This window comes from Solanum verrucosum, unplaced genomic scaffold, assembly GCF_900185275.1.
Source record: "Solanum verrucosum unplaced genomic scaffold, falcon-dt-bn FXZP01000182.1, whole genome shotgun sequence".
Taxonomy (NCBI): domain Eukaryota; kingdom Viridiplantae; phylum Streptophyta; class Magnoliopsida; order Solanales; family Solanaceae; genus Solanum; species Solanum verrucosum.
Window position 1 is genome coordinate 3880596 of NW_026020378.1, and position 27653 is coordinate 3908248.

Below are 27653 nucleotides of genomic sequence, written 5' to 3' on the forward strand. Positions count from 1 at the left end.
AATTTATGTATTCTGAATTTGTATTTATTATTTATTTCGGTTTGTAATATTTGTATAAACCTCTAACTCTCTCTATATATATGATACTTGGGGAATCGTCTAAGGGGGGGAGGGGAATATTTGCTAAGTGTTTATATTTCTTTGTTTATTTTATTCCTTGTGATTTGTTGAAGAGAGCCCATCTCTGCTAATTAATCACTTAAAATTGGTTGAATAAGTTGTTGTCCCTTAAATCATTAATCTAAAATCAAGGTATTTGTTTGTGTATAAATCTGAAATCGGTCAGCATGAAGTAAGTTGAGTCAGTTTTCGGTTAGAATCTGAAAAAGGGTTTATATGATATTTGTTTGCTTTTCTAAGTTTGATCTTGGCCTAAGATCGATTAATCTTTTTACATGTTAAATGTGATTATTTGTTTGTCTAATTGTTTATTATTTTTGCAACAAACTAGATACCATGCCTATAAGATTTTACCTCTGCAAATTTGATGTTAAGTGCTTAATAGTGTGTATGCATGCCTGTAGGTTTATGATTAAGTCTTAATAGGTTTTGCAGTTAGAATTTATGTTTAGAACCAGATCCATATTTCAGCATGTCAATTAATCACAGTTCAAATAATCATAAATCATTGATAAATAAGATAGTAATAATTTTATATCCTTCACCTAGATACCCTGCCTATAAGATTCAAATAATCATTTAAAATCTATGCCTATAGGAGCCATATAATTTTCAATCTTTCAATCACTTAGAAATCATGTATGTTGATTCATAAATAAACTTTTCAACATATTCACACTTAGAAATCATGCCTATAAGTTTCTAACTATTATTGTATCTTTATATAGAGAGTAGACTTTAGTTTTGATAATAATTTCAGCATGTTAACTTAGATATCATGTATATAGGACTTAACTAATGACACCAATAAAACTTGCCAAAATTATATCTCAAGCATGTTAAATAATTAAAATAAATATGCCGCATATTCTTTTCCAAATGTTAACTAATTTCTGCATCAATTCATAAACTATTTCCAGCACGTTTCAAAGCTAAGATTTGTTGTACATATTTGTTGCACAATCAAATCAGGCTCGGAATTAATTATCTTCTGCATTTTGAACTATCATCGTACATTAATTTCTGCACTAATAATGTCACATGCTACTGTTTCTAAAAAATAATAATACATTTTCTACATCTGCCACTTGCTGCCCCGATCAAATCTTGCTTGGATTAATTAATTTCTGCACTGTCTTGCCATTTAAAATCAGCTACTAATTATTTTCTACACCAAATAAATTGTGGCCTTTTAAATTTCAGCATTAATAATTTGCTTTCGCTTTTATATGTTTTGCCCTTTTGCATTATTATAAAGTGTCCCATTTTAAATTAATTACTAATTAAGTCAGTCTAATACGCTAATACGCTTTTCCTGACTTGTAATATTTTATCCATGTAAAATTAATCTATATGTGTTTGCATGTATATGCACATACTTAGCATGCGACCTTTCCCACATTATTTGTGTATGCCAACATGTTTAATAAAATCTAGAGGCCAACATGAGACTCTATGTGCTAAATGCTCGTCCAATTTATTTGACTTGGTGTCTAGGTGGCCCTATTATATTTTATTTTTGTCTAAATTCACCCTAATAGCAGTCCAATGCCTCTTGGACCTTACGTGGGGACGCTAGACACCTTTTAGAGACGAAAAACACGCGGTGGTAGGGTAGGGGTAGTTTAGGCCCTATGGATATGATGACATCGACTCAGGCTTAAAGCGACAAACATTGGTTTTGTCAGTCCTTACACGGAAGCCTATAAAAAAAAATAAAGTCGAGTGCTAATCCTAAAGTCCTTCAAAGTCTCCCTTTCCTTTGTCCCTTTATTTGTTTATTATATTTATTTGGGGTAGCTTTAATAAAAATACAAATTGTTTATTCTATCTGATTGTGCAAATTTCTATCCCCTCGCTCATCTCTTTATTTATTGTGTAATATTTATTTATTATGTTATCACTTAGTCTCGCATGCCTATCTAATTAACTAAAATAATTAAAGTGCCCTTAATTGCTTAATATTGTTATCACCTAGTTTTGGCATACTTAATTAATTAAATAAATAAATAAAATGACTTTAATTGTTTAATATTATTTATCACTTAGTAACCATGTTAATTAAATAAATAATAAATGAAGTGACCATACTTGCTATTTGTAACCCCCACATATTGCATTAGATACGGCGGGGACCCACATTTGTGGACATCGAGAGATGTCTAACACCTTCCCCTCTAGGTAATTTGAACCCTTACCCGATCTCTGATTCGTTGACTTTAGCTAGACTTAGTTAGGTTAGATAGGTGCCCTAACGCGCTTAATTCATTAGGTGGCGACTCTTCAATCCTCCAAAACCCAAAAGAGTTGTTAGGTCGTGCACCAAAACCCGTTTTTGAGAAAAACGGGGTGCGACAATCACTATGCCAGGAATTTAATTACAAACAGCAACAATACAAACCTCCGAGACACCGAAAACATCATTTCAAAATATTAAGGACAAAATATTGTAAAGGAAGAGGCGTTACCTTTCCGGGGGCAGCAGACTAGAAACGACGAGCTTTGGACAGTGATTCTTCTACCACAAGATCCAAATATTAATAGCGAGCCAAGAAGTTCAAAATCGACTACAAACAGAGATTTTTCTCGGAACCAAGGATTAGAGAACTGTTTGAAATTTTTCGAGTGTAAAATCACTATTACTTCACATTAAACTCCAATTCCCAAAAACCGTCCAAAAACCCCTCTCTAAACCGAAAGCAAAGATGGATTTTTATAGGAGAAAGTGAATTCGATTATAGGGGAAACGGATTTAAAAATTTGAATTTCAAAGTCCTTTTTTCCAGAAAACAGTAGAAAGGATGGGGCTTTTGACAAAAGAGGACGAAGGGACGGGATGAGTATGGGCGCTGCGGATTTCTAGCTGGATTTTCTGGGATTTGAACGTTGCTTGTTGGTCGTTTTGGAAAGAAAACGAGCATGGGCAGTGGGGTCGGGGTGCTGTTGGAATCGCTGATTTTCAGCGAGGAAGACAAAGTTGGGCGGTGGGGTACTGTGTATGTACGTATGGTATGATGTATTGGGATGTTTGGATCGCTGATTGTATTGTACTGATGGGCTGGGAATTATTGTATTTGCTGGAATGGGTTTCTGGAATTGAATTGGTGGGTTGTTAAAGGGATTTGGGCCGGCTGGAAAGTTGCTAAAAAGGGCCAAATTTTGGATTCTCAAGTGGGTTTAAGGTGAGGGAGAAAAGAAGTTAAATTGGAATTGGGGATATGGCCCATTCGATTACAATTATAGCCAATCAAATTTTAAAAGATGGCCAAATCAAATTAATCAGTGAATTCCGTCAAAAGTTAAATAAGACGAATAATATCGACTAATTATTGAGATTCTTAACCTTAACGAAATAAAATAATTAATTTAATTATAAACTAATTAACTCAAAAATATAAACTATAAATTAACCAAACTAATTAACCAAGTATTTAAGTAAAACTAAAATCTTTTTGAGATGATTTTTAAATATTAATAAAATATACTAAATATATATGAAATTATATAGGCTTTACAAAAATGACAAAATTACTTAAAATGACTTGGAAAATATTTTGAATTTTATAAAGTCAATTATTTCAAATCGTTTGGAATTTAAGAAGCTCGATGATTAATCCATAATGTGAATGGTCAAAATTGGGTGTCAACAACCAGTCTCAATGAACAATCAATGCATAAAACATGTCCCACATGATCACAATTACACATACTCGGTCCTCTCATGAAACCACAAATACATATATCTGATCCTCTCATGGAACCCACACATAAATTGTTAGTATACCTGCACAGTACCCGAGCTAATCAGTGTTAGTGTTACTATTACAACCCCTTAACCAATCTATTAAAGCTTAACCTTGTGTCAAGAAGTGTCAAAACTACATACTATAAAATTAAAATTTCACCTATTTATACAAATTTTTCGATGAAGGGATGTCGCTTGACACATCAGGGGCTAGGATTGCGCTGCCCTGGAGTAAAACTAAAGAGCGTAAGTATCTCAAAAAAGGTGTATCTCCATTTTTACACATGTTCTTCTCTTAACCCGACCTAGAGAGGTGTCTAATGCAACCAATCTCAAGTACTTAGTACTCATACTTGCACTACTCTTGGTGCATCTTTTTTATGTAGATCTTGGCACTAGTGGACCCTGCTGATTTTGATCGTTCGAGATTGAGTTTATTTAGAAGTTGTGGAGAGCTACCTACACTTCTTTTTTAAATTAATTTTACAAACGTTAGCTATGTACATTCTGATTAGCCTCCTAAGGACATTGTTTGGTCTGGATTATAATTTTTGAATTAATTTATTCCAGTTTCTAAGTGAGATAAAATTACAATAAGTTTGAGATATAAACTTATTATGTGATTAGTTATATCTTTAACTAAACAAAATATAAATTTGATCTCAGACTTATATTTGAAATATTTTACCTTATCTCATGAACCGAAATATGTATCTTCATTGTCAGTGTCATCAATAATTGTCAATGACAACTGTATAGCACCTTTAATGTAATTCAATCGTTTTCAACAACTTATTCTTGTGTATATACAAGCAACAACACAATGGACTATCTATCTATTATAGCTAGAACAAACTGAGATAGCAATTAAAGAGTAATCTAAAAAAAAGAATATTGAAATTTCTCTATCCAAAGTCCTCACAGTAAATAATTATGTATGATAACATATGGAAACTCCTATTTGAATTTTGATGATAAAATCTCAGACGTGGTCATTGTCTTGAACTATATCTGTACAATACAAGGACCTAGCTAGCTCTTTTTTTCTAATTAAATCTTTTAAATTCCCACTATAATATGGTTTAAAATTATTAATAAGAAGCATACTCTAGCTAGCTATACATTTAATTCTAGGACCTTCATGAAGTTACGTTTGTGCTACAACTTCATTTCACGTGCACATGAACAGTTTAATTTATGGAAATTGAAGTTCACTAATGGAGTAGTATTTGGTGGGTATATAATAACTTGAATAAATGCGATCGACTACATTTAATTTATTAGCAATGGTTCAGTATAACAACCAATTTCTTTATAGTATACATTGTCTAGTTAAAGCCAGCAAGAACCCGTTGGGCAATTGACATTAGACTATGAAAATAGGTACCTAAAAATCACGAGAGATAATTCAAATTTCAGCTAAGACGGAAAAAATATTTTAGGTAATTTTATTCATTTGTTTGAATCTTGATGTACACATAAGCGGAGTTAGGAGTGTTAAGTGTTCATATGGATTTCCTCAATTGAAAAAAAAAAATTAAAAAAAAATAAAATAAAATAATAATATATATATATATATAATAGAGGTTGATTCTTGTGTTTATTTTATACTGGTCACTGAATATACTAGTAATAGTTATTTGGAACATGTGTTGTCGCGCCGTAGTAGATATTGTTGGTTTAAAAAAAGATGGTCAATAAAAAAGGATTGAAATTGTCTCTTAATATTTTTATCAAGTATAAGAGAGTTTTGAATAACCAAATTGAGCTATATTATGCAGAAAATCCGCAATTCAAAATAACTAAAATATCTCAACAACAAAAATAACGTAATAAAAGTTTAAATTTTAAATTCATTCTAATCTAAACACTTTATTATGCTTAAAATTACTACCATGATTAAAATAACTTTTAACAGATATCCAATAAAATAGTGGAGGTATGCCGAAATTATCTTGACAACAAAAAATTAATAAGTGAAAATGACGATGGTGAGGAGATTGCCAATTTCAGCACAACACCTCTGGTAAAAGTTACATTCACCAAAATAGGAGAAAAAGAAGTGTTCCTAATGATACTCTGTTGCAAGCTTGAATTAGTATTTATCATCAACATTATATATATAATATAATATAATATGATCTATGCATCTTCTCCATAGATATTTAATTTACAGTCTCCTATGTACAGTTTTAGGTGAATAATTTAGTATTCCCTTAATGGTGCCTACTTCTACATCCCCAACTAACCACAATTGTAGGCAGACATATGTCTTAATACCTATATTCAATACTCAACCGAACACAATATTAAATTAAAGTATAACCGCAGAATCTTAGTAGCCCTATTAGTTGATTGACTAATTGAACTTTCACAACTTCCATTTTTTTGGTGAGAGCTTGATTCTCTTTGTAATCCCCTCAAAGTCGCCTCTATGCATAAGGCGGACCCCAAATTAGAGGGCCCATTTTTTAGTTATAATAAAATTATTATACATTTTTTAAAAATTAAAAAACTGTACTGCGTCGTTTCAATTTATTTGTTTTACATTTTTTTAGTTTGTTTCGAAAAAGGATGTATTTTGTCAATAATTTTCTTCTATTATATATAAAAGTGTAAGGATGAAGGCATATTTAGCGTCTTTCCAAAGGTAAGCGGTTAGGTTGACTTTGGAAAGGCTACTAAGGATCGGGTGAAGAATGAAAAACGTCCGCTAAAGCCCACGGGATAAAATTTGCAGATGCGATCATGAATCGAACCAGTTCGAAACATTCAGCTGTCGACGGAAAAAGTTTTTAAATTTTAATTTTCTACGTGACATTTTAAAACAACAAGATTAAATGACATCTTGGTGTACTATACATATCTTTAGTTTAAGACTATATGATTCGAAAATCTTCTTAATTTTTGTATGTCAAGTAAAAAATATCCAACAAACGATTGACACATGGAGTACTATTTATAGAAAAAGTAAATGTTTTTATTTTTTTTAAAAATAATAATTTTGCACCTCAAAACTAATTTCAAATATATTAACAACTTTGCATCTTAAAAAACTAGAAGAAATTAGTAAAAGTCTTGATTCATTTTGACTTTAGGCCATTGATGTGCTTGAGTTGCCCGATCCCCCTCCCCCTCCCTGTCCCACCCTCACCCACTCCCCCCCCCCCCCCCGCAAAAATAAATTAAAGTACAACTCCCCCCTTTATATAAACACTAACAAGTTCAATCCTTTTGTTGCACTACCATGGAGTACTATGGCAAGAGAAGCCTCCATAGCTACTTTGATAAAGAAAGAAGATCAATCCAATCTCCTCCTCGTCTCTCCTTAAATTCTCATCTAAAATTATCCGAAAATCATGAAGTTGATCATCATCTCTATAGTCCTTCAAGATCTTCAAATGCTAGTGCAGCCACTATGTATTCCTTAATGCCACCTCCTAGCCCTGATTCTCCATGGACACTTTCCCCTTTACAAACACCCTCACCTTCTCTCCTCTACCATTGCATCGCGTCTCTCCATCGCCATGAAGGGACCATCTATTCCATCGCGGTTGCAAAAGGCATTGTCTTCACTGGCTCAGAAAGTAGCCGGATTCGTGCATGGAGACAACCGGATTGTATAGAGAGAGGATACCTTCAAGCAAGTTGTGGTGATGTTAGGTCCATTTTAGTGTATGGTAACATGTTGTTTACTTCACATAAAGATCATAAAGTCAGGATATGGAATGTGACAGTAACCGATAATTTTCGAGGCAAGAAAATCACAACTTTACCTAAGTCTACTTATTATTCATTTCTCAAATTTTCTAGGTCAAGTAGAAATAATAATAATAATAATCAACACAAGGATTGTATTTCTTGCATGGCTTATTACCATGCAGAAGGGCTATTGTACACTGGATCATGGGATAAAACTGTTAAAGCATGGAGAATCTCCGATAATCGATGTGTTGATTCATTTTTAGCTCATGAAGATAATGTGAACTCAATTGTTGTAAATCAAGAAGATGGTTGTGTTTTCACATGTTCATCTGATGGTTCAATCAAAATTTGGAGGAGAGTATATGGACAAAACTCTCATACTCTAACAATGACACTAAAATTCCAACCATCACCTATCAACGCGTTAGCCCTAAGTAGCAACACATCAAATGCAACTTGTTTTCTCTACTCCGGATCCTCAGATGGATTCATAAACTTTTGGGAAAAGGAGAAGAGTTCGGGGAGGTTTAACCACGGAGGGTTCTTGCAAGGACATAGGTTTTCAGTACTATGTTTGGTAGCAATTGAGAAATTAATATTCAGTGGCTCTGAGGATACGACGATTAGGGTTTGGAGGAGAGAAGAAGGGAGTTGTTTTCATGAATGTTTAGCTGTGTTAGATGCTCATAGAGGGCCAGTTAAGTGTTTGGCTGCAACATTGGAGATTGACAAAGTTGTAATGGGATTTTTGGTTTATAGTGCTAGTTTGGACCAAACTTTTAAGGTTTGGAGAATTAAGGTTTTGCCTGATCATGAGGAGAAAGTGGTTAATATTATTTCATCATCAGAGGAAAATATTGACCAGCTAAGTGAAATTAATAGAATGAAGATTACTACGGAATATGAGTTAAATCCTGTTTTATCTCCTTCATGGGTCGAGAAAAAGCTACAAGGAAGTCATCATTTTCATTAAGGGGTTTCATTATACATAAGTATACTTGAAGTAGATTGATGTGTATATTATTTTGTATTCATGAGATGTATGAAATGATGTCCCAAAAGATTTCATTATAAGGTTTAGTATACTTGAAGTATTTATACGAGTGTAGTATTATTTTTCGTATTTAAATTAAAATTCAAAATCTATGTAATGATGTCCAAAAAAATCTTTGCTTCTAGCTATATAGCGGGACAATTTCATACTCTTCCTCTGTCTAATTTTATATATGGCATTTAATTGTGTGTTATAAGAAATATTTTTCATAACTAATTAGTTAAATATGTTTATTATGCCAAAAATGTCACTTTAATCTTATAATAGTCTCTAAAAGAACTTGTACTACTCGTCATACATATAAAAAAAGTGTAACTTTTAACTTAGAGAATTCTCACTAGTTTAGGAGAATTACTTAAATACATGTACGTGCTAGTTTATAATATTACGAATCTTACTAGATTTTGAACTTCAGATACATATATCTCGAATATATAAGATCAAAATTAGGTGTAATTTGTGTTAGATATATTGTATCTAAGTGGATTCACATGTATTTAACTCGCTCGCTTGCCTCTCTCCTCTATCGCTCGACATTCTCCTCTATTGCTTGCATCTTTCTGTATCTGGTATCCCAAATATATGTATCTAGTGTGATTCACATGTATCTAGGAATCTCACTCGCCTTCCTCCTATTCTGCTCTCTTTCCTTTTCTCGTTTGCCTCTCGATCTCCCTATTTTAGTGTATATGGTAGCAAAAATATGTGTATCTAAGTGTATTTGACTTGAAATCTGGTATTAAATTATTAATTAGTGAGACAATATATAATCATTTCAAACTAGAGAAAAAATTAGTAAATATGATAGGAATGTTTATCTAATTAAATAGTTTTTGCATCAAAATATGAGAATGTTAGAATTAAAAAAATGAAATATAAATTATTTACCCACGTGCGTTTACATTTATGGAAAAAGAAAATACAAGTGTATTAAAAGCCATGTTAATAATTGCAAAGCAACTTTGTGTACAATTGGTACACTAAGTAATTAATTATTATAACCGAAAAAAAATGATTGCACCTTCTTTCATTCAATATTAGGCAAAATAATTAAATATGATTCAAATTTTACTGTTGGCTACAGCGTCACGGCATTACACTCTGAGCTGCCCTTATTGTCCAAAATATTCATCAGCACGTACTGCGTGTTCACGGTTTAATTTGAATAAATTATTGATCAAATTTAAATATAAATTATTTTAATTAAATCAAATATAATTATTATTGATCTTGGTTTGATTTGATTCGATTATTAGTCATATATAAAAATAAAATCAAAAGATAAAGTGCGGAAATAGAAAGACAAAATTAGTTAGCAAACATTTGAACAAAGTTCAAAATCAAACCAAACTAAATTCGAATAAAATTAATTTATATAATCAATTTAATTTGATTTTCCAATTTAAATCATTTTTTATCTAAACTATGAACACCCCTAACTCATATGTTCAGTTGCTTTTAGATTAGAACATTGAATGTGGTTTGGTGGAGTAGATAAACTTATAAAGATTTGCAATCATTTAATTTTAATTTTTTTTGCATGATTTTGGTGGTGAATTCAATGACATTACACTGTCAGGTGAAATGTAATGACATGAATTTCGCTGAACTCAATAAATTTAATTTAAATTTTATATATTATTTTTAAAAAATTAATTGAATATATTTTTGCCAGGAAAATTATAAGGATGAAAATAAGTTTTTTTTTGTTTTTTTTATAAGGATGAAAATAAGTTATATTTAGGAAAATAATAACTCGATTCGATCTCCTTTCTTTTTGGACTATGTCAAGAGATACGAGCAAATGAATTGAATATCAAACTTAAGTAAGAAATAAGATATCAAAAGGTTGAAATGTAAGAATTAGAACAAGAAATAATAAGGGCTAAAATTCTTAGCACTTAATCGTGAAACTATGTACTACAAGTGAGAAAAATGAGATTTTGTCATCTCTCATGCAAGTATTTGTTTATAGGACAAAATTCTATGGATACTAACACCAGAAAACTACAATATTATTTAGAAAAAGTTATCATGAACCGCACTTGAATAGTGTTACATGTGATTTGATTTTGATCTCAAGATAAACTTATGTCAAATTAGAGATTGTTACAAGTTACTTCTTCCATTCATTTTTATTTGTCACTATTCGATTTGATATACTCATTAAGAAAACAAGTATTGATATATGTATTTTAATTTATCAAATTATCTCTATTAAATGATGTTTAGTTTAGATCTTGAAAAATGATTTGGAAAATAAATATTTATGCTAAAGTAAAATATGAAAAAACTATTTGTCTTTTTTTAATATGTCAAAAATAACAAATAAAAATAAATTAATAACAAATAAAAGTGAACGGAGAGTGTATTTTGCGATAGTGACTTTATCCAAGCTAATGTTTTACCTCAAATAAACATGTAAAATTATAGTTTTGAATTTTAAATTTACATATATATAGTTTTGCATTTAATGTCGATCAGAAATATTTATTGTAGTAATTTAAAGTGGATCTTTATGATTTTGTCCGGACATTTGTCCTGTTGAAATAATGTTAAGCCGTCAGGACTTCATAACAACTACTCTCTCGTTCCCTAATTACTTTTTCATTTTTGAATTATCATACCTTTTAAGAAAATAATGATTGAAATAATAAATTTATCATTTTACCCCTATTAATTATGAAGTAGATTAATTAAAAATTTAAAATTTTAAAAAAGTTATGTCTTTTTCAAAATAATTGATTGAGGATATAATAGATAAAAAAATTTATCATTTCTAAAGTGGATAAATAATTAAGAACAAAAGGAGTACGGTAGAATATCAATCGTTATTTATTGGAGTTTCAAATGCTTTTTTTTTTTTTTATGATTCGATATCTGTAGCCTGCATAAAAACTCTGACTTAATTTGAATCACGCACTACATCATTCATTCGGGTGTTGAGCTTCCAACAATTCCAACAAAAAGAATTTCATACTCAGAGCTCAAACTCGAAATCTCTTATTAAGAGTGAAACAATCTCATCACCACACCACAACTCATGTTGGTGGAGTTGCATATGCTTTATTTGGGATCGATTTCCACTTGCTTTCTTTCCACGTAGATACAATAATAATTATACAAAAAGAGTCAAAATTGCTCCTGAACTATGTGAAATAGACCATATTTACCTTTCGTTACATTTTGGGATAAAAATACCTCCGTTATTATCCCAAGAGACCACAAATACCCTCAAGAGTTAACAATCCTTATTCTTAATAATGCGGCAAGTCATGTGAAACTAGCCGTCCTTATTTTTAATAATGCGGCAAGTCATGTAAAACTAATCCCTTCACCGAAGTGTTGCCAACTAGGATTCCCACTAAATTATGATTTATGGGTCATTAGCTGAGTTTTATATTTACGAAGAAAAAACCAAAAATGTTGATTAATTCGACCATTTTTTTTAAATTACATTATTAATTAAGAATCAAATCGAGATCTTTTATCGTATTAGGATACTATTCTACCACTAAACGAGAGTACAATAAACAATTACTAACTTTAGTACATGAATTTTATAAACTATATGAGGTTTGACTGACGCCATGGAAGTTAGTCAACAATGATCCATATACCACATGTAATTGCACTATATCAACCCTTAAACCTCCTAGCCCAAATATTGTTTCCCTCATAGTCCCCCATCATTTTTCTAACTAAAATTCATAAATGGTCACTAAGTATTAGATAATAAAACAAAGAAGAAAGGTTCAAATTTGCTCCTATATATATATACTATATGATTTATAATAAATTTACATTCCGTTAAAAAAAATCTCATTTTCCCCTCATCATTATTAAAGTAGCTTTATTTTTTTATTATGTGATTAACAACAATGACAAGAAGGGTAAATTTAGATCATTCATAAGCTCAAGGCCAAACATGGATGTGGCATAATTAATAGGATATGTTACATGTCCTTTTGTTTCTCTCACTTCACCATAACAAAATGTAGCACTATATTTTACATCTTAGTTTAGTACTTTAGTTTCGCAATGAAATATAAAAACATAGGAAAATTGTTAGAGTGAGTAAAAGTCCCAAATTGGTTACGTTGGGGAATGGACTGATGGTCTTCTTATATGGACTTGACAATCCTCCCCTCATGAGCTAGCTTTTGGGGTGTGAGTTAGGTCTAAGACCTAATTTAACATGGAATCAGAGCACAAAAGTCTCACATTGGTGGTTAATGAGATAGATGAATTCCTTATAATACTTTAGCAATCCTCCTCCCTTTGAACTTGCTTTTGGGGTTGAGTAGACCATGCGCCATATCTTTACATTTTATCTCATGCAATGCTGGGGGCCCCAAAATCAAAATTGTTCATGCACCAGATGCTAAGCATTGAGAGTGAGGTGGGGTGTTAAAGAATGACAGAAGTCTCACATTGGTGGTTAATGAGATGGGTGGACTCTTTATAAGGCTTAAGCAATCATCTGCCGTTTGAGCTAGCTTTTGGGGTGTGAGTAGGCCCTAGACCTAATTTAATAAAAATATCGTGGCGGGTCTAGTTTTTTCTCTTGTACAAAGTTTGTGCACAATTTCATAGAAAGTTATTAAACATAAACTTACAAAAAGGAAACATAGAAAATACATGCATAGCTAGCAAGGCAGACTAGTAGACTTCCAAAGCCACTCCAAGACTACAACAATAGGCATCTACCCTTTGTTACAAAACCTAGAAAGTCTCTTCACTTGGAAGAGGAACATGAGACCTAACAATGAAAAAGTTTTCACAAATAAAGCCAGCAAGCCCACCACCAATCAAAGGCCCAATCCAGTAAACCCAGTGGTCAGTCCAGATTCCACTTACAAAAGCTGGCCCAAATGACCTTGCTGGGTTCATTGAAGCTCCTGAAAAAGGCCCTCCAGCCATGATATTGGCCCCAACAACAAGCCCAGTTAGAAGTGGGCCCATTCCTTCAAGAATTCCCTTCTTGGGGTCCACAAGTGTAGTATACACAGTGAACAACAAAGAAAAGGTCAAAATCACCTCCATAATTAACCCCTGTCCATAGCTCATTCCATTTGCTAGGGTGTGAACTGGTGTTATCTACAAAAAATACAAAAATGAGAAGATCAACAAACACAACAACAACAAAAAAAAACTTTCAACAGATATTAACAAAGAGTTCTAAAACTTTTACCAGCATTAATTAACTGTTCAATAGATATATCAATTCAAGTATCGATCTTAAACTTCACGTCGAATCAAACATGTAATTACCTCTCAAATTAAAAGGAATGAGTACTTACCATTCCATCGGTGAGGTAATTGAGCAAAGCACAAGCAGCAACAGAAGCAAGTAACTGGTCAATCCAGTAGAGGATTGATCTAAAGACAGTGATATGACCACCCATACAAAGGCCAAGTGTGACAGCAGGGTTGAGATGACCACCAGAAATACGGAAACCAGCAGAGATAGTCACAGCCACCACCAATGCATGTGCCATTGCCACAAAAAATAAACTCACAAGTGGATCTCCATTTAGCTTATCTGTTTTCATTCAACAATACTACAATTACCAAACCATTTGATGACCATCTATGAAATAATTATACCCCTTTTTTAGCCAAATATACACAAGTTATACCCTCTCAATTTCAATTTGTTTAATCTATTTTGACTTGATACAATATTTTAAAAAGTAAAGAAGATTCTTGAATCTGATATGTCAAATGTGGTAAAACACACTTTAATTTTGTGGTGTTAAACACAAAATTTTGTGGAAAGTAATTGAAAGGTTTGGAAAAAGTCATACTTTTTTAAATAAACGCTCTTTAATCTCGTGGTCTCAAACATGCGGTGAAAAGTTGAAAGGTTTGGAAAAAGTCATTCTTTTTTTAACAGACTAAAAAAGGAAGTAGGTCAAACAAATCGAAATGAATGATTAAATAGTTGTCATGTATATTAAAAATATTTATTCTAGTTGTCAATTTAAACAATCAAGAGATAATTAATTATCTTTTTCCAACTTTGCCTTAACATTAATTATTTTGTGCCATGAAGAGGCACAAATATAAATAAAAAATTAATAAGGTATATATTGATCAAACAACCCTCTTTATTAATTTCTTCCTAATAATTGTGTCAAACATTATCAAGACAACTAAAAACGAACGAAGGGCAGTAGTGCCCGCTATGCGTGGGATCCAGAGAAGGACCGAACCATAAGAAGAGAAAGAGGCATAATTGATGGATGCAACTTACTTGCAGCCATGGCAGATCCAACACCAGCAAAAACAAAGAGAAAAGTGCAAATAAACTCAACAATGAGGGCTTGGATGCAATCAGGCTGAATAGCCTCACGGCTACTTCCAACAGCAATTTTCGCCATTTTAATTTCTGATCAAATTAATGAAGAATGACTATGGTTTATTTTGCTTTTAAAATGAAGGAGGACCACGTACAGCTATTTATACACAAACTCTTAGAATAGACTTTAATTTAGCTAGGGTGGCAGACAGTGATGAAACTGATTATATAAGTAAATAATTACATATTTGAATAAAAATATTGAAATCGATAATAAACAGTTGATATGTTGGAGAAAAAAAAAAGTCTAAGTGGCATCAAGTGTCATGCTCGTAAGATAAGAATTTCGGTGGCAAGTAGTAACGGTGAAAACGATATTCTAATAATGATTGACAAATTTAAAAAAGGAGAGTTGACCTGTTTGTAATTTGTAAAGTGCAACAAAGAAATCAATTAGGACCAATTTTTGTATTTGTATTAACTAGAAATATATATATATTGTTCTATTATTTTACATATAATATATAGTGTATGATTTCTACTTAATAAATTGTTGAATGATTACGATGAATAGAAGAATCAATATACATGAACATAGAAAGGGTACGTGATAAGTATATTGATCTTAATATATATATATTAAATGAAAAGGAGAAAACTATAATTTGAAGCTACTTTTTTTAATCCTCTAATAATAAAGCATTACACATCACGATCTAAGGGTACATGCCACATTTGGCATGAAGGAAAATATTTTTTCTCGAAAATATATTTTTTTAAAATAAGTTGGTTTCTAATTTATTTTAATTGCTAACGTTTGTTAAGTAGGCAAAAAAAAGAAACACTATTATCTCAAGAGGATTTATATATAAATATAGCAAAATACTATACGAAGGAGGGGGGCCTCGGGGATGACGGGGTGGGATCAGTGGCGGAGCCAGAAATTTTAATAAGGGGGTTCAAAATCTGAGAAGTAAACACACGAACTAGTGGAAGGGGGTTCGACATCTATTATACATACTTAAAAAATAATTTTAACCATGTATAAATAGTAATATTTTTCGTCAAGGGGGTTCGGATGAACCTCCTCATTATATGCTGCCTCCGCCCCTAGGTGGGATGGTCAAAGGGGTAGGGATTGGTGGGTGGGGGGTGGGAAATCATACACTATATATTATATGTAAAATAGAATATCACTTATATTTCCTCATTTTTAAGTGATTTATTTTTCCGAAAAAAATATTTTTCAATTTTTTTTGTAGAAAACAAAAAAATATATTATTTTTTTACCAAACACACCCTAAAATTACCCATCTTTTTCATACTGATTTGTCTCAAACCCGTTCTGGAAACTGGATGGGGACCTTCTTTTTCAGATAAATGGAAAACATTTTACTCCACATAATTTTGAGATTTAAAAAATAATAATTTCTTTTTGTATATATTATATTTAAATTTAGCAAGGTCAGCCTGCTAACTTAATGAACTCTGATACTATAATTTCCTTAAACTCATGACTTCTAAATAAATTTTAAAAAAAGGACATAAATCAAAAAGTCTACCGACGTGCTACATAGTTTGATTGGGAAAATGTGAGGTCCACTTGGGGCACCACTTCATTTTAAAAGACATTTTATATGCTAACAAGAGACAAAATAGTCTCAATTATTCTTGGGGCTAATGTGTGACAGTATAATGTTCAAGAATAATTAAGTACATAAATTATATATCTTATTTTGAATATATAGTTTAACTTTTTAGATAGATTGATCATACAATTCAATATATAACATCAGAGCAGGTAAGGGCTAAGAAGTATTGACTTTGTCGAATCTTATTATCATTTATTATCTAAATAATTTAAATGTTTGGTCGTTTTAAAAATTAGTCCTCATATGAGGATTTCACCAATTAGAGACACAGGACAGGCAAAAAAATAATACTCTAATGAATTTTTTTCAATTTTATTGGATTTTTCATTTTTGACAGGGCTACATGGACTCCGAGCGTGTTAATAATAATTTGGTAAATAAAAATATATTTTCTCTCAAATATCAAAATATTAGTGCAAGTTAAACATTTGGCTATTTATATGAGTAATTTCCATTTTGGTCCCTAAAATATCGAGAGGAAATGGTACGTTTCCTTTGTCTATTTACAATTTTGAATAAACGAAAATAATATTTCATGTTAGACCAATCATTTGTATGGTATCTTCAAATCTCATATAAAAATGTTACTCCTAATTAATTTGGATGGTAAGTATCTTCTACCTTCAACCCTAAAATTATAAATTTATGTCAGCATGAGAAAAAAAGTTGAAAGCTTAAAGCGGTAAAATAAATATGTAAAAGACTATAAAACTAATCGAGTTATGTATCACTCACATGTGACGTTCGACTCACCAACCAATCAAAATTAAACAACAACATAATTTTATGAAGCATGCGTGATGAAACTTTAGTTCAATCATAGATGCCCTATGCTCCTTTTATCCCACCATAGCAAAAGTTGTTCTATAAAATTGGCATACACCATAATGAGTATGTTTGGTGAATTTGTCATTTGGTGTTGTCTTCTTCATTCAATTTTTTTTTTACTCTCGATCACTTCTTTTCTTGTTACTATTCATTATGACATTTAAATAGGCCTACCTTAGTTATCAATTGAAACCATATGCTTCCATTGACTTTGCAATGCCAATAGCAACCTCTCCTTTTTAAAAAAGTTGATTCCATGAATTTACTAGTGAGGGACATATAAATTATTACTAGAATACAATTATTGTATGGTTTTGTTCAAACTAAACATCATCTCTACATATTTACCTTTTTTTCCTGCAAAAAATAATTAAAAATTAGGAGGCCAAGTTTGGGTTTTTTTTTGTTTTCTCACTGAATTTGAGCTCCAATTAAATTCAAGATGTGCATTGCGGGACTTATTTTGAGGATGACGCTCCCAACAAAAAAAATTTCATACCCAAGACTTGAACTTGAGATCTCTAATTAGTGAAACAGTTTCAGCACTGCATCACAACCTACGTGGATATATAAAAATTAGAATGCCAAGTTTGATTTTTTTTTTAGTTCCCACCCGATAATTAGGAGGTCAAGTTTGGGTTGTTATTATAATTGCAACTTCTTTAATTTGTTTGATAAATTTATCGGGCAGTCCGGGGAATAGGGATGGCAATAGGGCAGGGCGGATGCGGGGGAGCCGGGGAGGGGTGGGTTTAAGGCAATGTGGGGCGGGGTGGGTTGAAGTGGATTTTTTAAAATTAATGCGGGGCGGAGCGGATTGCGGGTATATGTGATTTTATGTGGGTTCAAATTTAATTTTAACTTTTTACATGTTATAAGAGTGATAGAGCATTATTTATTAAGACAATTTCTATAGATCTACTAAAATATTCGAGATAGTATATGAAAATGGTTCAATAAAAAATAATACAATTTCTTACATGTTTTCCAATCGACCCCTAAAACTTAAATTTTTAAGTCACTATCCTATTAAATTAATAAATACAACTTCATGAAAAAAAAAATCTATTGTTATGAATTTTATTTTTAGTATCAAACTTAATTAGAAAAAGAAAATATTAAAAAAGTTATGTTGGGTGGGTTGAAAATGAAAAAAAATTATTATGTAGGGTGCGACGGTGCGGATCCCATCCCCACCCCGCAACGCCCCATTGCCATCCCTAAGGGGGAACCACTAACGTGGCTACTCTCGAGAATTCATATATCTCTTATTCATATATGAACCAACTATCTCTCGATCACAAATAAGTTATGATCAACTATCTCTCGATCATAGATTTTAATTGAAAAAATAAAGTTCTCTAATTTTTTATAACAACTTGATTCTATTAGATGTTTATGACAAATTAATGAATGCATGACAATTGACATGTATTTGAACATACACAACTATGATCAATTAATTTATAATTAACTACAGTAATATATATTTTTACATTATTAAATCAAACCATGATACGTTTTAATGATTTGATGTTAGACACCTGATGAGAACAAGAATTTATATTTTTATTTACTAAGAAGTCCAAGCAAAAAAAAAACCTTTGCCGGTCTATAAATAAAAAATACAAGTATCGATTTCTTTTAAGAGATTGAATTTAATTTACACATAGGAATAAACTGAACATAATTAAAGTACGCATATTATTATATATCTTCATAAGTTAGATGCTAGTTAGAAGAAATATATCATAGAATTGGACTATTGTATGGCACTTATTACTTTCCTGGTATCTTTCTTTGCTTCTTCTTGAGTAAATAATGACCATAAATGAAGAAAAGATTGGTATACTATATAGTATTATAGTTCTTTTTTTTTCATCCAATATTCGATATTTATGTTGATGTTCTGAGACTAATTCAAATACGCACCACATAAGGTCCATTTAAGGACAAAGTATTTCCTAATGAATTTTTTTTCATATTCGAAAATCAAACTTAAAATCTTCGATTAAAGATGAACAAATTCTATTCATCGATCCGCCAATATGGTATATTGTAGCCTTCTTATAATTATTTTTGAACAAACATGAAAAAATTCAAGAACTATGTGACCATAGGCGAAGCCATGATCAAGAGTTAGGGGTTCTAAATTTCTTTAATAACTATCAATCAATTTTTTTTAGGGGTTCACAAATTAATATACATATATATTTAATTATTTTTTTAGTACAAATATAAAGTCTACGAAAAAGTTACTGGATTTGTCTGAACCCATGAACCCCACCTAGCTCCGCCTTTGTATGTGACAAGTAAGAATTATTCCTATCGGTTAACGACAGAATGGGTTTGTCACGTAGTTCTTAATGGGAACAATCTCACCAATAATTCCAATTCTACGGTACTTTAGCTAAGGGGTCGTTTGATTGATGGTAAAAGATAATTAATTTCAACATAATATTTTTTTTAAAATCCTCGTATTACTAATGCAAAGTTTGTTAGCGATGTAAATATTGATTAATCGAAGATAAAACTATGTTTTTAAAATTCATAATTTATGTATAGAAGTTTATTGAATATTAATAACATGTGAATAAAACTAGGGAAAATTGTATATAATAGCAAACTATTAATTCAAATTAAATGCTATAAATATAGTTTGATTTAATTGTACCTCATAGCAAATTGTTGCTATTTCACCCTCTCCTGGTGAATCTCGCTCGCCACTCTCGTTCTTTCCCTCGCCTCTCTCGTTTTTTTTATACAAACACAAGTGTATAAAGTGCGTTTGTGTTTGTATAAAGCGAGAGAAAATTGTATATATACATATATTTTCGTTCCCCTCTCCCAGATCTCGCTCGCCACTCTCCCAGATCTCGCTCTCTCACTTTATACAAAAAACACAAATTGTATAAAATGCGTTTGTGTTTGTATAAAGCGAGAGAAAATTGTATATATACATATATTTTCGTTCCTCTCTCTCCCCTCTCCCAGATCTCGCTCGCCACTCTCTCAGATCTCCCTCTCTCACTCGCCTCTCTCACTTTATACAAAAATGCAAATGTATAAAATGTGTGAAAATTGCATATATACATATATTTTCGTTCCCCTCTCTCCCCTCTCCCAGATCTCGCTCCCCACTCTCCCAGATCTCACTCGCTTGCCTCTCTCACTTTATACAATTGATCTTTTTGTATATGTATACCAAAACAGATTATACAACTGCTTTCTTTTGTATATGTATAGCGAAATATACATATTTATGTTTGTTATGGAGCGCAATTATGCAAACTTTGCTATAGCATACAAATATGAATTTTGTGTTTGCTATATGTGAAAGTTGCTCATAAAACTATCCTCAATTGGACTTAAATTAATGCCAAATCTCTCAGAGAGAACAAAAGAAGGAAAAACTTCAGAATATGGCAAACATCCATATATATTCAAGAAAAATAGCTATGTTTTATTTTTTTTCATGTTATAGGGATATAATTAGACTATAAATAGCAAAGTGAATTATATACAAATAAATAATTTTTTTATATTTTTAATATAATAAATAAATATTAAATAGGAAAGTAATTATTGAATGCCTAATTAATTATGGCAGGCACATTTATGATATTTTCCCATGTTTACCATCATCAAAATTTTCTCTTTCATCAATATTCATACATCACATATTTTCTGATTTTTTCCTCCAAATTCATTCAAATTCAAGATCCTTTACATCACTGCAGGAGCGATTTTTGTGATTTTGTATCCATTAGGTATCTTCTAATTGCATATTTATCTCGTTTTTATGAGCATTATATATCTACACATCTACACTTTCTACTATTTTCATAGGGTTTTGATTCAAGAATTTGTTTATCCATTTCAATGGTTGAAATTGATACTCCGAGGAGGGTTACTAGAGGCATACATTTATTTGACAAATTGTTGGATGAACTACCTGCTTTTGATTTGTGTATTACTCAACAACAAGCCAAAAATCCAGGCTCTATTTCTACAATGGAGAAAGAAAGAAGAACAAAAAAGGTTAATGACCATATATCCTTAAATCTGCTTGAAGAAATCGAGCATGCAAAATTAGCAAAGAGGAAAAAAGGTTCAAAAGTGAAAACTAATCTTGAAAAAAGGAGAAAAGTCAACAATATTGATTCAAGTGGGTGCTGAAAAAGAGCAGTTGAGCAGGAACAAGAGGAAAATGAAATTGAGATTTGTATGCTTTATTTTTTTTAAGTTTAATGTCATTTACTTATCTATCTCAACACATGTATTGTGTGCCATTGTCCGCTTGTATTGAAATTGTCAGAAAATTTGATTTCATATATATGTATATAGTTGTTAAAAAATTGAGTACAAGAAGAACATGAACAAACAAGAGATTGAGGGTTCTTTGATTGTCAATTTTGTATATAGTAGAATACTTATATACATAGACATTTGTATTATTATATAACCACAAGTTGAACTGTTGATCTGTGAATACAATTATATTTGAATACATAAGTACTCTGTCAAATTTAAAAAGTTGATTAAGGAATTCAAGTATAGTTGGATACATCAATACTATATTGTTGGCCTTTTCAAAATTTTATTTACAAGAATACTTATACAATTTGATACCCACAAATTGTATCTTTTTTGCTCGTTTGTCTAATGTATCCATACTTATACAGTTTGATACCCACAAATTGTATCTTTTTTGCTCGTTTGTCTAATGTATCCATATTTATATACATAGATACTTGTATTGTTATATAAGCACAAGTTGAAATGTTGATTTGTGAATACCGTTATATCTAGATAGATAAGTACTATATCCAAGATAAAAAAAAATGATTAGGGAATACAAGTATAGTTGTATCCAACGTATTCATTTTTGTGTTTAACAACAATGTATTCATTGTATTCTATATTGGTGTATTCATTTTTTGTTTAACAACTGGTGTATCTATTGCCATGTAGTTCACCTATTCAAAATCGAAAAACTTAACCTTCATTCACAAATTCAACAATTTGCTTACATACAATAACTTGAATTAACAAAAAAAAATTATTAATATCTTTACAACGCCAGAATAAGAAATATGGAGACAACAAGAAAATTGAGTATGATGTATCACATTTTTTGTTAAACTGATAAAGAATATGACCTGATATATCTTTAAATAAGTAATTTTTAGTTATAAAGTTAATTATGGGAAGTTGCTCATTGTATGGACGTAATGTAAGGATAGTGGGTTATATTTAGAGTCAATTCCTTATTTAGTTTGTTGTACTTAAAGATGTATTAATGTATAAATAAAAAAAAATGATACAAAAATACAGCAAAAAGGTGATATAAATTGTAGTCATTTATCGTAAATAACATATTTATAGCTATTGGTACTCATTAACCCTATAAATATAGTTATTTTTGTAAGTTCCTCAATAAAGAATATGCCAATAATGTCCAACTACTTCCCACATGGATGTTAATTCATTTTTTCCATTTTTATAGGCTAAAAAAAGGTGTACTCAAATAACACATGGCTGAGTCAGCATTAATATAAAATTAGTACCATTTAAAGGGTAGTTTGATTCACATGTTAGGTTCTTATTATGTGATTTAAAAAGAAGTAATTGGAGATTTGATTTTGTAGTCTTTTGTAAACGGATTAAAATAATTCCAATTAATAGATTGATCTAAAAATGTCTTGTCATTAATAGATTGATCCTAAAAATAGTTTGTGTGTTACTTAATGGGTCAAAAAGATTATTTTTCAAATAAATATATTACTTCCTTCATTCCTATTTACATGTTGTCTTTACGATGATATTCCTTAATATTTGTCATTTCACAAAATCAATGCATAAATGACAATATTCTTCTTATTTTACCCTTGAGAGAGTATTAGTCTTGAAAGTATCCATTTGACCAACATAGGAAAACAAAGTAAATAATTCATGTTCATTAGTCAAATTATTAATCAAAATAAATTAATTCATGTTCATTTATTGAAAACTTGTTTTCCAGAGTACACTAAATAAGGGTACAATGATAAACATACCTAGTTTCTTAAGAGGCGTAAAACCTAAATGGTGACAACTAAATAGGAACAGAGGGGGTATTTTTAAACACATCATTTTCCTAATTATGGTTTTTAATGCTTATCCTACTTCTATCCGGAACCTAAATGATGACCACTAAAGAGGAATAGAGGGAGTATTTTTAAACACATTATTTCCCTAATTATGATTTTAATGCTTATCCTACTTTTCTATTTTATTTGAATTTGTTTACCATTATATAAATGAAAATTAATACAATAATAAAATTACTATAATCTTATTTATATATGTGAAAATTTTATAATTGACATATATAAGATTAATAATTACAAGTTATAACATTATTCTTTATCTTTCAAGTTATAACAAAAATAAATTGCAAGTTTTAACATTTCAGTAAAATAAAAAATGATTTAAATTAGCAGTAAAAATCAATTAGTGTGAAAATTAAATATGGTAAAAACGAATATAGTAGTAGTAAATAATTTGAAAAAATAAATGATAATTAAGATGAGGCATAAAAATAGGAGATTCATAAAAAAAAAGAATATTTATTTTCCTTATTTAGCTCAGAACAGTTAAAATTCTCTTAAACAAATTTCTTTTCATTTTTTGTTCAAACGTTTCTCTCTCTTCTCAAAATTTTCTCTTGTTAGTCGTTAGTCTCATCTATTTCATTTTCGTTTTTTAATCTTCACTTTCTTGTAATGGACGGTTTGTTATCAGTACTAATAAAGCATGGTGGCAGATGAGATCCTTCAGATTAGTGTTCTTTGCGAGTTTTTATTTGTATTATTATACAAACTAAACGTAAAAAATGAACAGTGATACTGAAAAAAATAATCCAGATTTTATTTGTGTGTAATAGTTTTTATTATGACGTTTTTGAAATTTTTATAAAATTTTATTTTTTGAAATTACATAAAATTTATTTAAAATCAGTATAGATTTTGATATGAACATTCATTTTTTATGTTTCTGGTTAAGAAAATTGCTTAAAATTTATTTGAAATTGGTGTACTGGTTATACCATATTGGTACGATTTTGAAATTATATTGGAATGAATTTCGTATTATGATCATCTAATAAATGAAAATTAATATTTGGAAGTGGTATTATTTTGATATTATATTGGAATGATTCTGCTGTGAAAAAGTGAAGACTAAGCATGAAATAGGTATAATTTTGACATGAATTATCTATGAAAATTGTGCATAATAATTGTATTAAATTTGTATACTGATTTCAGATTTTATTTTGTGTATAAAAATTTTAATTATGACATTTTTTTAAATGTATAATGTTATATTTTAGTATGAACATTGAATTTGTTCATTATTTGTCTAAGCCATTTTTCAATTTTTGGCAATTGATAATGTTTTTTTGGTATGATTTTGGGTTTGAATTGATTTTTTTGGCATTATATTAGAATGTATTTGGTGAATAATAATGTACTGAATTTGGTATATTGTTTGTTTAAGAAATGACAAGTAAAATGTACAAGTTGAAATTATTTTGGTATTCTAGTGGCATGATCCTGGTATGAATAATTTATGACTTTTGCCATGAAATAGGTACGAAATGTGTGAATAAGAGTTGTATGAAATTTGTATACTGGTACAACATATGTATTTTTACTTTGTATCCTATAATACCGACACAATGAATTTTTTATGGAACAAGCAAATATGTACAAAATGATGAGATACCTTGCGGACATGCAATGACAGTTCTTAGGTACAGAAGACTGCATGAAACATATTATTGCTCTCCTTTTACACCATGAAGAATTTTGAAGATGCATATGCGATCCCTATTGAACCTCTAACACGCGAGAGTACGTGAGATATACCAAGTTATGTGTCTAAGCCTAAATTGTTCTCACCTTGTTCAAAAAGAATTGTAGGAAGACTACAACTTGAAGATGCATATGCGATCCCTATTGAACCTCTAACATGCGACAGTACGCGTGAGATATACCAAGTTATGTGTCTAAGCCTAAGTAGTTGTCACCTTGTTCAAAAAGAACTATAGGAAGACTGCAACTTAAATGCTAGAAGTTTGTTGATGTGAAATTCAAAAGGTCTAAAGTTACATGTAGTACATGTCGTCGAGAAGACCACAACAGGAAGACATGTTCAAATTACCCTGCACAAAAAAATCATAATTTATAATTGTGACAAAATCATATTTTGTTTTATTTTGTGTTTTAAACTTATGTATGTTTTGTTTTAATTGTGACAATGTACTCATTATTTTTCAAATATATAGTGAGTAGTTTATTAAGTATTGTTGGTATGCAATTGGTATCCATTTGGTATGCAACTAAATTCCCACTGATACTAGTTAATGTAATTTACAATTGATATTCATTTGGTATCCACTTGGTGTCCCACTTGAAAAAAAATATAAAACAAGATGTAATTGAGATGGATACAATATATAATGGTCACTGTTTTACATTTTCAGATTCATTTTACAATATTTATACAAGGTGGATAGCAACTTCATACATTTTTTAGTTTTATGTTTTTTGTCTTAAATTTCCAAGTTAAAAATACCAATTATATTACAAATGGATACCAATAATCAATTATATACAAATTGGATACCAATTTAATGCCACTCTTAATTTTTCAATTTGGAGATCAATGAGATACAATGTATGCCAACATAAAACTATTTCATGTGATTTTATTTGGTGTTCATTTGGTTTCAAACTGATATCCGAACTAAAATTAGTTAATGTTGTATCTAATTTATACGCAGTTTGTATAGAGCTGGTACCCCGAAATTATACGAAACAATTTGTAATTCATATTTTAACAGAACTAGTTAATTGTAATAATGTATACAACTGTGGTGTACTATGTTTATGAGGCGTTTTTAATACTAAAGTCCAATAAAAATCTGGCCAATATTGGTATTCAAATTGTATACACTTGGTATCTAACTTGAAGCTTCTGACAAATTTAAAATAAAGATGTATAAAGTTGGTGTCTAACTGGAACACATTACTAAAAGAATAAGTTTGACAATGTAAAACAGTGCATATTATACTGTTGTAAAAAACTGTAGCAAAAACAAATATATATCATTCAAAAATTTAAAAAAACATATAACCATTAAGAGTCTAAGCTGCAATCAACTATTTCAAATTTGATTTTCGTGGTTTTGGTGTAGGATAATTGCTAGTATCCAGAGCATGTTCTTTGCTTCACTTTTCTTCTCCTTTTCCTGAATCTGTTTCTTCTTTTGAGCGGTAACAACCTTTCTCGCCGGACTTGCATTCTTGTTTGGCGACAGTGTTTGAGTCAATATGTTAAAGGCCGGAGCCTCGATTTCAACAGTAGAACTCGCTTTTACTAATCTGGGGCTCTTTCTAGGAGTATGCTCAGGTTTATTCGACATGTTTTATCAAAAATCCTAAAAACTTAGATTCTTATTATTGTGAATTTGGCCTTTTGTAGAATGAAGATTTTCTGGTGATATTGAGATGTAGAAATGGTTTTTACAAGAGATGAGAGAAGAGGTGAAAGAGAAAATGATTTTTTTTAACGTGGGGGTGGTGGGGTGCTGATATGGCATGTGGGAAGACTAGAAAAGACGTGGTGACGGAGGTGGGGTGGGGTTTGAGGTGTGACAGTAAAAAAAGAACAAGAATCAAAGTAAAATCCCTAAAGATGTGTAAGAGATAATTATGATTGATTCTTTATTTATATCACTTAATAATAAAAATATAATTATAGAAGACAGTTAAAAAAGAAGTAAAAAGAGAACAAGAATCAAGGTAAAATCCCTAAAAATGTGTAAGAGATAATTATATTGATTCTTTATTTTTATCACTTAATAATAAAAATATAATTATAGAAGACTAATTATTTAATAAAGTGAAATTAAATTGATTTATAAATAAAAAGTGATTTGTTATAACCCTCAATTAAAATGTTATAAGCAATAATATTTTAAAAATAAATTTAAAATCCGTAATATTGACCCTTAAATATATATGGGGTGATTTTTCCTTTATATATATGACTTATATTATTAGTTAAAACATACATAAAGCTATGTAACTAATAACCTAGAGCCATTCAAACTGTGTTGAGAAAACAAAACGAGATGGAAATGAGTGTAATGGAGAATGTTGCATGATCCATTTTGAGTGGTGACGTCTTCAAAAA

The 27653-nt window shown here is 30.5% G+C and overlaps 3 protein-coding genes across 3 annotated transcripts in view; 1 reads left to right on the forward strand and 2 right to left on the reverse strand.

Annotated features, from left to right (window-relative positions):
* LOC125838691 (casein kinase 1-like protein 3) overlaps nt 1-27653 on the reverse strand; it is a 509325-nt gene that overhangs the window by 458991 nt on the left and 22681 nt on the right. The gene's annotated exons all lie outside the window — the stretch shown is intronic.
* On the forward strand, nt 7113-8555 carry LOC125838687 (protein JINGUBANG-like). Its single transcript, XM_049517727.1, has one exon. It carries the CDS (start codon nt 7113-7115, stop codon nt 8541-8543), a length of 1431 nt encoding a protein of 476 aa, XP_049373684.1. The 3' UTR covers nt 8544-8555.
* LOC125838698 (aquaporin TIP4-1) overlaps nt 13221-27653 on the reverse strand; it is an 88445-nt gene continuing 74012 nt past the window's right edge. Inside the window, exons 2-4 of the mRNA XM_049517738.1 lie at nt 14884-15035; nt 13928-14169; nt 13221-13724 (exon numbers count right to left, since the gene is read on the reverse strand). Of these exons, the coding sequence (XP_049373695.1) occupies nt 13350-13724; nt 13928-14169; nt 14884-15010 (744 nt within the window). The 5' untranslated portion in view covers nt 15011-15035 and the 3' untranslated portion in view covers nt 13221-13349. The remainder of the gene's footprint in view (nt 13725-13927; nt 14170-14883; nt 15036-27653) is intronic.